The sequence below is a fragment of the Myotis lucifugus genome, unplaced genomic scaffold (assembly GCF_000147115.1).
Source record: "Myotis lucifugus unplaced genomic scaffold, Myoluc2.0 scaffold_26, whole genome shotgun sequence".
Taxonomy (NCBI): Eukaryota; Metazoa; Chordata; class Mammalia; order Chiroptera; family Vespertilionidae; genus Myotis; species Myotis lucifugus.
Genome location: NW_005871074.1, coordinates 7,825,488 through 7,835,856, shown reverse-complemented (window position 1 = coordinate 7,835,856; position 10,369 = coordinate 7,825,488). Strand labels below are relative to the sequence as shown.

Here is a 10,369-nt window from a genome sequence, read left to right as displayed (position 1 = left end):
TCATAAAAAATAAAGCTTTTAATTGCTTTGTAATTGGCACAGATGGCATAATTAAAACTCACATTTTTATTTAATAGACTCTGAAATATCACATTCTACTGCTGACTGGAACAGTGCAGGGATCATAATGGCAGAAGTTTTACAAAATTACATTTGGCAGCAGCATCCTGTTCTGAAAGTTATTTCAAAAAATTAAAGATTGGGGCTTGAATAAATAGGAAAAAACATCTAGGAGATAAACAACCCAGACCAAAGTCATCTGTCAAGACTATCTGAGAAGTGTGCTTTCTGGTTTCTTAATATCTTGCTCTCTATTAACGAACAAGAAGAGCTGCAGTTCTGGGTTATCAATATAGTAGGGAGAGGAGGCCTATAAATGTGCCTAGAAAGTGCTCCTCAGGAACAGGAACCTCAAAGTCAGGCTTTGTGGATACTGTCAACATGAACTGGCTTTGAAGGAATCTTTCATTTCTGGGGAGCTACACGATTCACCGGTCCTTGATAAGAAATCAACTTAAAGAGAATTATGGTGGATGAGAAATCATATCATTAACTTCTCATCACTGTAGGGCCCAGGGAAAAAACTCAAAGTCCTGTCTCTTCAGGAAGATGTTAAAAGGCTGAAGTCCCATTTCCGTTACCCCTTATACTTTTCAGGGTCAACACTACAGGGTGACCAATGACACCAATTCTCATCAACAACCACTGGGGTTCGGAGCATTAACTTGAGCCATTTCCTGAAGTTACCGGTACTGCTATTCCAGAGTAGAAACAAATATTTATTGGGCGGGGTGGAAATGGGGGGTAGGGTAAGGTAGGCAAAATCACCTTGCTGCAGAACAGTGCAGATGATTACTCAGCGAGGGTCTCTATGAAGTTGGTAATCACAGGGAGTTTTCTATTAAAGTGGATGACAAATGGGAATTCCTCAGACTCTGGCATCTGTCATTATAGGCATCAGTGACCAAATTTTAAGTTGGGAAAGGCATTCATGGGTTGACTGGTGCTCCTGGGCAGGATTCAATACTGAACTCAATTCCTGGCTATTGATTTGGTATCTGTTCTGCAGAAATGTCAGGATTTCTCAAATCCAATCCAAAGCCATTGCATGAAGCAAGCTTCCTACGTCAGACATGGAATACAGACGGTTTCCATCAATACAAATGATCCTCAGCGTGCTCTCACCAGGTCACAAGGAGAGCATGGTTGTAAACAGGGGAATATCAAAATGAAGATTCGGGTGAGTGCATAGTTAGTCTTCCTAGACAGGGCCCACGGGCGGTGAGCCACTACTGGTTGTTCTGTGGCTCAATGTTCCTGTGTCACCTCCACGGGGGCTTTTAGGTCTGCTGCGGACTTGTCCAGGGCAGGTTTCTTTGAGTAATCTCGCTCTCCAAAAATGGTGCTTCCTATGCGGACATTCGTAGATCCTACTTCAATCTGTGGGAAGAAGAGCAAGTATCAAGGGCTGAGTTTAAAATAAGGACCTGCAGCCAATGCTGAAGCAGTGCCTCTCATTCTGTCTTTTGAGGGGCCTCTATGAGAAAGAATGATAATGCAGCCTAGGAGGACGACCGGCAGTGGTTCTTCCTGGGGCAACATGACCTCGGAGGGGTGTTTGAGAAATGGCTTTCACACGTCCCGCTGTTGGGGACACAGCAGCTCAGTGAGGAGTTGTCGTGCAGCCCACACACCTTTCTACTGTTCCCTGGTCAGGTGATGAAAAAAACCTCCTCATTGTTGTCTCAGCACAGGATCTATTCCATTTTACTTATACTAGTAAACACAACGCATTTTGTACTGTTTTAATATATACAATTTTCCAGCAATGCAGCTACTGTCTACACAGAGGGAAGTCTATACTTTGACTTCTAGAACTTTATCAAGTTATTTACTGTTCCAGAAAACCATGTATTTGAGTTGCCAACATAGCACATCTATATCAGTATATTTTTATAGTTGTTGCATTAATGGTGAATTTACACATAAGATTAAACATCAGACTTACTGTCATATAGCTATGTCCAAACATTTACATAGTGAAATAAATGCCTTTTTAAAAAATAGAGTTTAATTTTTTCTTATTTTCCTTTAGATGCCATGTAGGGAATTATACTGAGTTTAAAATTATGTGTCAGGCTATAATTTCCATACCTTTCATTTAGGAAAAGAGGGGGGTGGGGGATATTAGAATAGTTGAGAATCGCTGCTATTGGATGCCCTATTGCTACAATGAGGCATTTCAAAGGTTTCTCCAGCGAAACCTGATGCTTGCTGTGGCCGTTTGACCCTCCCATCAAATGGTACCCGGAAGGACACTTACTGCATGTTGGAAGTCCACGGACATGCCCATGCTCAGCTCAACCTGGTCAGTAGGAATGTTCAGCTTTTTACACAGCTCCTCCCGGAGGGACACTAACATCTGACAGAAAGAAGTGTGACACCTATTTTATTCCTGCCTCTCTAAGGTTGACTGAGAGTGGCTGAATCTGAACATCTCTGACAAAGATTATTTATTTCTCATAGTTTCAAGGCCTGTCAAAATTGCCAGCAGTTACTGAAAGTTTTTTTTTTTTTTTAGCAGTTTCCTACTTTCAAGGAAACTATTAGTCACTGGAGAAGAATGAAAAAGAAAGAGCTCATTTTCTTTCTTTTTTTTGTTTTGTTAATCCTCACTCAAGGATATTTTTCCATTGATTTTTAGTGAGAGTGGAAGGGAAGGGGAGAGACAGAGAGAAAAGCATTGATGTGAAAGAGACACATCGATTGGTTACCTCCCACATGCACCCCGATATGGGCCATGCCCTTGACCCGTAATCAAACCCATGACCCTTCAGTCCCCGTGCTGATGCTCTATCCTCTGAGCCAAACCAACTAGGGCTCATTTTCTCTAAAAACTTTGTTTTAGGCAGTTTCAAACTGAGTTGAGAAAGTTCTGTGGGGTTTCGGGAACCTGTTCTATTTTCCTAATGCAGTGGTCGGCAAACTGCGGCTCGAGAGCCACATGCGGCTCTTTGGCCCCTTGAGTGTGGCTCTTTCACAAAATACCATGTGCGGGCGCACATGTACAGTGCGATTGAAACTTTGTGGCCCATGCGCAGAAGTTGGTATTTTGTGGAAGAGCCACACTCAAGGGGCCAAAGAGCCGCATGTGGCTTGCGAGCCGCAGTTTGCCGACCACTGTCCTAATGAAAAGAGTTTGGAAGAGGGTTATAACACCTGATAGACAGCATCTGGGATATCTTTGAAGTTTACTGCACTATAATTAGCCAGCCCTGCAACAGCATTTTGCTGAGATACTTCTTTAGCACAGGAGCAATCCCCCAGTACCTGGAAGTCCGGATTTGGTCCTTGACTAAGATCATGCCCAAAGCTTCCTATGGTCATCAGCCCCACGAATTCCAGGCTGGGGCACTTGGTATTTATGTGTTCCACCATGGCTACTGTCTCTGAAGGTAGAAGGCCATGTTTACCTTCACAAAAATAAAAATAAAATAGAAGACCCTTATATCAAAATGTTTTAAGTCGCTAGAGAAAGGGTTCACTTTCATCCCTTGCTTAAAATAGAGGAGGTGATTCTCAGACTAGAGGACTTCTGGAAAGAACTTGTTCTCAAGTCCAAGAGTAACATTTGAGAGCTTCATGTAGTTCCCCCTCTGGTCAGATTCTGAATTTCTCAAGGGAAGAACTATAAATTGAACTCTAATTGATCTCAATATCTGAGCTGAGAACAGCTAGGTACAGGGAAAAGAAAAAAACCCACATAGCTTTACTTGAGACATCAAGAAGATCCTCATTGCAAAAATGCCAGATTAACCTGAGAATTATTTTTCCAAATCTGGTATTTCTATAGCTTTAGTAATTAATTAGTAAAATTGTAAAAAAATTAAAATAAAGTCTATATGATACAGTTTTGACTATATGATTTGCTAAATTTAACAGAACTTTCTAATTAACAACCAGAGGAGGAATCTGCAGCAAATGATTATTTGTTATGCAGTTATAAGGATACTAATACTGTCTTTCCCTCATTTATCAAATGAAGATGCTAAGAACATTCACTTCAAAATTTAATTAGGGAAAACTATAGCTAATTATCAAGAAATGATGTAATAGATTTGATCTGGAGTCAATTTCATATTTAACTACATTGATAATGTAATATATAACCTAGGTGCGTGTATATATATGTTAAAATGTACTGAATACTTACTGCCGTGCCAGACACAAGTGGTAAATCCTAAGTGCTTTTCATTTAATACAATAACTCTAATAGGCAGGTATTCTTACTATCATTACTCTAAACATGAGGCATAGGGAAGTGCAGTACCTTTCCCAAGGTCATACAAACAGAAGCTGTGAAACTAAGATTTGAACCCAGGTAGGCTGACTCCAGGGCCTATTTGGAAAACAGATGCATATACTGAACTCCTTCAGGCTAAGATTTGGTTAATACTCATGCTCTGATGGTTGGAAGCAAATGACTGATCCGTAAACAAATTGCTAACAAGTAAAATGTGTACAGGGTTCTATGCCAACAGAACATTCAATCCTCACAACACCCTCTGAGGTAGGTACTGTTATGATTTCACTGCCTGACAAGGAAACTGAGGTCAGGGGGGTTAAGTAACTTATGCAAGATTACAAAGCTGGGAAGTGGTGGAACTCAAACCCAAGATTTGTCTAATTTCAAAGCCCATGCTCTGTTCACTGTGCTACACTGTTAACCAAGCCTGGAAAAATATTCACTGCCTGGTGCTCACAGTGATTTTCCTTCTATTTTCTCCTAATGTATCACTAAGTAGTTTATTTTTTAAGGACAGCCGTGGGCAAACTACGGCCCTCGGGCCGGATCCGGCCCCGTTTGAAATGAATAAAACTAAAAAAAAAAAAAAGACCGTACCCTTTTATGTAATGATGTTAACTTTGAATTTATATAAGTTCACACAAACACTCCATCCATGCTTTTGTTCCGGCCCCCCCCCCCCCCCCTGCCCCGTCTTTAACTCGGTTCATATAGATTTGCGGTGGAGTGCGGGAAACGTGTAAACTCGGGCCGATTGTAACTGCGTATTACCAAATATTTGTTTGTAATCCACCCTTTTGGTGGATGGAACAAAACCAAAAGACAGAGCCATCTTATATTTTGGCGGGAAATTCACCCGCACTCCAAGTGTTAAGACCCAAGAAGAGTAACTTCTCATGTAACTTTGCAATCTCTTTCAGGAGTGATGGTGACTTCTGGGGATTTTCAGGAGATCAAAGTCACAATCTCCTTGATTCTCCCTGTTTGCCTCCTCCAAAATTAAGACATAACAGATCATAATGTATTAAAGAATACTATGTGGACTGGCTATCCTGCCATCTAGATCCTACATAACACAGCTTACTTAAAGGCCTGTGATTTCTTTCTATAACCTTAGCCATCAGATAAATTAGGCCTGCCATTCTTCCTGGGCATCAACTACCTTAAGGGAAGAAAAATCTACAATACAGGTCTGGTCACTTACTCTCTTCTCCACTGGTGTTAATCTGGACCATAACCTTTAACCTTTCAGGAGAACCTTTTTTCTGCCACGAACTGTTCACTTTGTCTGCCAACTTCACAGAATCCACTGTTTCCAGCATGAAGAGATTGGGGACAGCTGTAATGAGAAACAGGCAAAGCAATTCTTCACATACTCTACTGCAGCAAACAACATACAACACATCTTTTGGTTGATGGAAAAATAATTTCCTAGGAAAAGAAAAAGACAGTTAAGTCCCAGTTCTGCTAATAAAACTTATATGAAAGTTTACTAGATATAAGTTCAAATGTTAACCATTGCTGTCTAATCAGCAAAAGTAAATAAGGAGAGGGAAATCCTGACATAACATAATCATGCAGCATATGTATTCATATGCTCCAAGAAGCTGATAATTGCAGAGATTCCTAATAGCAGGCTTGGTCTGATTCAATCTCAGTTCAAACTGGAGAGAAACGGGTCAAGGACAATAAAAAAAAAAACAAAAACAAGTGGAAGCCATACTTCTCTGGCATGATATCACCATGTTCTTAAGCTTTCTGGGTTGGGGGCGCTAGAAACAATACCATCAAGACAGTGAAAAGACAACTCATGGAACAGGACAAAATATTTGCAAATCATTTATCTGATAGGGTCTGGTATCTAGAATATATAAAGAACTTCAAAAGAAAATAGCCCAGTTAAAAAATGAACAAAAGGCCCGGCTGGTGTGGCTCAGTGGTTGAGCATTGACCTATGAACCAGGAGGTCACAGTTCAATTTCTGGTCAGGGCACATGCCTGGGTTTCAGGTTCGATCCCCAGTGTGGGGTGATGATTCTCTCTTATAATTGATGTTTCTATCTCTCCCTCCCTCTGAAATCAATAAAAACATATTAAAAAAAAATGAACAAAGGATTTGAAAAGACTTTTCTCCAAAGAAGATAAACAAATGGCCAATAAGCACATGAAAAAATGTTTAACTTCATTAGTCATTAGGGCAGTGATGGCGAACCTTTTGAGCTCGGCATGTCAGCATTTTGAAAAACCCTAACTTAACTCTGGTGCCGTGTCACGTATAGAAATTTTTTTAAAAAAATATATTTTATTGATTTTTTTACAGAGAGGAAGGGAGAGGGATAGAGAGTTAGAAACATCGATGAGAGAGAAACATCGATCAGCTGCCTCCTGCACACCCCCCACCGGGGATGTGCCCGCAACCAAGGTACATGCCCTTGACTGGAATCGAACCGGGGACCCTTGAGTCCGCAGGCCGACGCTCTATCCACTGAGCCAAACCAGTCAGGGCATAGAAATTTTTTGATATTTGCAACCATAGTAAAACAAAGACTTATATTTTTGATATTTATTTTATATATTTCAATGCCATTTAACAAAGAAAAATCAACCAAAAAAATGAGTTCGCGTGTCACCTCTGATACACGTGTCATAGGTTGGCCATCACTGCACTAGGGAATGTAAATAAAAACCACCCTGAGATACCATTTCACATATTTTTGACTCCCTTTTAACACCTTTGCTGACTTATAACTATAACTCTTTATTGTATTATTTTATTGGCTGCTTTTTAAAAATTTTCTTTATTGATTAAGGTATTACATATGTGTCCTTATCTCCCCATTGCCCCCGCACCCCCTTATTGACTGCTTTTGAGTCTCACTTATCACAGTCTACCTTTAAGTAATATACCACTTCACAAAGTTTAAGAACCTTATAATAGTGTACTTTTGTTTCTTCCTTTCCATTCTTTATGCTATTGTTGTCATGTATGTTGATTTTACATGTTATAAACCCCACAATACATCATTATTTTTGCTTCTATAACACATTATAATAAAATATTAGAGAAAAAGAAATAAAATCCATCTTTGAAAAGTTTGATAAAATTGATAAATCTCTAGCCAGACAGACTAGAAAAAAAGAGAGAAGACAGAAATTACTAATATCAGGGATGAGAGAGTTGACATCACTATAGACTCTACAGATATTAAAAGGATAACAAAGGGAATTACAAACACCCTTATGCCCATAAATTCATTAATTTAATGAAATGGACAAATTCCTTGAAAGACACAAGTATCAATGCTCATCCAAGAAGAAACAGATTATGTGAATAGCCCTATATCTATTAGTGAAATTGAAACTATAGTTAAAAACTTCCCACAAAGTAAACTCAAGGTTTCACTGGTAAATTCTACCAATGGTTAAGGAGGAGATAATACTAATCCCACACAAACTCTTCCAAAAGACTTAAGGAAGAAATATTTCCCAGTTCATTCTGTGAGGCCAGCATTACCCTTGATATGAAACCCAAATAAAGACATTTCAAGAAAAGAAAACTAGAGATGAATGTCCCTTGTGAATATAGATGCAAAAATTCTAAGCAATAGCTAACAAATAAAATGCAACATTATTTTAAAAGGATAATAATTCATGACCAAGTAAAATTTATCCCAAGGAATATAGGATTGATTTAACATTTGAAAATCAATAAATGTATTTCAATATGTTAACAAACTAAAAGAGAAAAACCATATGCTCATATAACGAGTTTTATCTTACCCATCAATTTGTTGACATTTTGTTTTTGCAGATGGCCAATGAAGTGCCATTTAATCTCAGGACATGAAGACAGAATCTGAAGAGAAAAAGGTAACTAAGTTTGATGTAGATTTTACGGAGGCCTAGCTGGCTCAAATACTTTGTACACTCCCTTCTGACCTTTCATGTCTATGCAATAATGCACTACCACCACCTTCAGCTAGGCTCCTAAGGATACTTAGAAAAACATTTAAGGGCCGAGACCGGTTTGGCTCAGTGGATAGAGCGTCAGCCTGCGGACTGAAGGGTCCCATGTTCGATTCCGGTCAAGGGCATGTACCTGGGTTGTGGGCACATCCCCAGTAGGAGATGTGCAGGAGGCAGCTGATCGATGTTTCTCTCTCATCGATGTTTCTAACTCTCTATCTCTCTCCCTTCCTCTCTGTAAAAAATCAATAAAATATATTTAAAAAAAAAAAAGAAAAACATTTAAGGCTTCTGTTTTTTTTTTCTCTTCCTTGTTCCTATCAATTCCCTCCATCTTTCAGATATTGCCCATTAAGAATGAACTAATTAAAGCTTTCAAATCTCAAAAGGATCCACCATTACAGCAAAATCCTAAAAACCACCATTTTCAAAAACTTGCAAAGGAGAAAACGACAGTCTTTTAATACAGAAGGAAAATCTGATGGGGGGGATAAGGACACATATGTAATACCTTAATCAATAAAGAAATTAAAAAAAAAAAAGAAAATCTGAGAAATATTTGGGGCTCAAGGTGACTGTGGACATTTCTACCGCCAACCCAACCTCTTGCTCTAAAACTCAAACACCAACATGGGTCTAATTTTCAACTGAAATGCCAAGATTTAGATACAAACTCAAGAATTCAGATAGCTACTTACTTTTGGATTTGATGCTTTTTCTAGCAGTTCCTGAACCTACAGGGTAGAAAAAGACACGTCAGAAGTGTGGCAAACATGACTCTTCCGAAGGCAGTTTGGAAAAGGGCTCTTACGTAGTTTTCTCCGAAAGTGCGCTGGCCGTGACTGTAGGCCTCAATCACCATGTCTGCAGGTTTGGTTTTGCTGACGGCTACTAGCCGGGGCTCGATGGCTGGGAGGTCCTGCCAAGAGGGAAAGAGCCAGATAAGTGAATGTTTGGAAATAGTTTCCTGATAAGTCCTGTAAGATAGATCCTGTACAACAGATCAGCATACATCTTAACTTGTTTTTGGTAAGCTCCATTTTTCCAGTACTGCAGGGAGATCAGTTCCAGATAATGTTGTTCAAATGTCTTTCAAATGCACTGAATCTAAATCTGTTAGCTACTTTAATATTTAGCAAAAGACATTTCTCAGGAGAGCTGGGTAGGTAAGTAAAAGTAGTACATTTCCTTAAAATGCAGTCTTTGACCAACTGTTTCAGCATTACCTGGATCCCACTCCAGACCTACTGAATTTGAGTCTCTGGGACTGGAGTCTGAGAATCTCCCTTTTAAACAAACTTTCCAGATGATTCTCTTGCACACCAAGGTTGGAGGTTTAAGAATCACTTAATTGCCCTGGCCGGTATGGCTCAGTGGGTTGAGAGTTCCCTGGTTCGATTCCAGTCTGGGTTTCTGGGCTTGACCCCCAGTAGGGGGCATGCAGGAGATGTTTCTCTCTCTCTCCCTCTCTCTAAAAATATTAAAGAAAAAACTTTTTTAATAAAGAAAAAAATCACCAGCAATGGAAGGCATCACTCTGACTAGAAAGAAGGCTACTTCTGGTTCCTGAAACCCCCAAATTAACAGTTTTGGAAACTCATTCTGGTCATGGTATAATTATTAACATTGATCCCATTCACTTTCAAAAGTGGCCTGCTTAGAATAACTATATAGTCTATTGTTCAGTTTAATCAAGAACCAGTGGCAGACCTGAGGCAGGGATGCACAAAAAACTCTGGACTCAGGATTAAACCTCTCCGACCCCCTTCTCATGGCCGTTACATAAAGAGCCAGGCTTCCCCAAATTCTACTGGAACAAAATCCACACAGAAGCAATAGGAGAAGAGATTCACCTCTCCTTACATAGTTCAGTTTTCATGTACCCCATCACCCTGTTGCGGTTTTTACAGAATCACAGTATTCTCAAAGGGCCTGAGAAGTCAGGTCAATTACAAAGAGCTTCTTCTTCCTTCTGAGGGTGCATTAACAAAAGCCTTTTATAACATCATGTCATAACTCCCAGGATTATGTTGATGAACTGAAGGTTTCCAAACAGAAAGGTGAAACAAGCAGCAAGTCTGCCTGAGAGCTATGCTG

General features: G+C 39.6%; 1 protein-coding gene across 2 annotated transcripts in view; it reads right to left on the bottom strand.

The window, feature by feature from the left end:
- PLPBP (pyridoxal phosphate binding protein) overlaps positions 1–10,369 on the bottom strand; it is a 12,988-nt gene continuing 2,619 nt past the window's right edge. The window contains exons 2-8 of one of the 2 annotated variants that reach the window (XM_006086226.3): positions 9,084–9,191; positions 8,971–9,006; positions 8,087–8,162; positions 5,511–5,645; positions 3,331–3,473; positions 2,324–2,422; positions 1–1,440 (exon numbers count right to left, since the gene is read on the bottom strand). In XM_006086226.3, coding sequence (XP_006086288.1) covers positions 1,309–1,440; positions 2,324–2,422; positions 3,331–3,473; positions 5,511–5,645; positions 8,087–8,162; positions 8,971–9,006; positions 9,084–9,191 — 729 coding nt within the window. In that variant the 3' untranslated portion in view covers positions 1–1,308. The remainder of the gene's footprint in view (positions 1,441–2,323; positions 2,423–3,330; positions 3,474–5,510; positions 5,646–8,086; positions 8,163–8,970; positions 9,007–9,083; positions 9,192–10,369) is intronic. The other variant, XM_014453612.2, reaches the window with a different exon arrangement.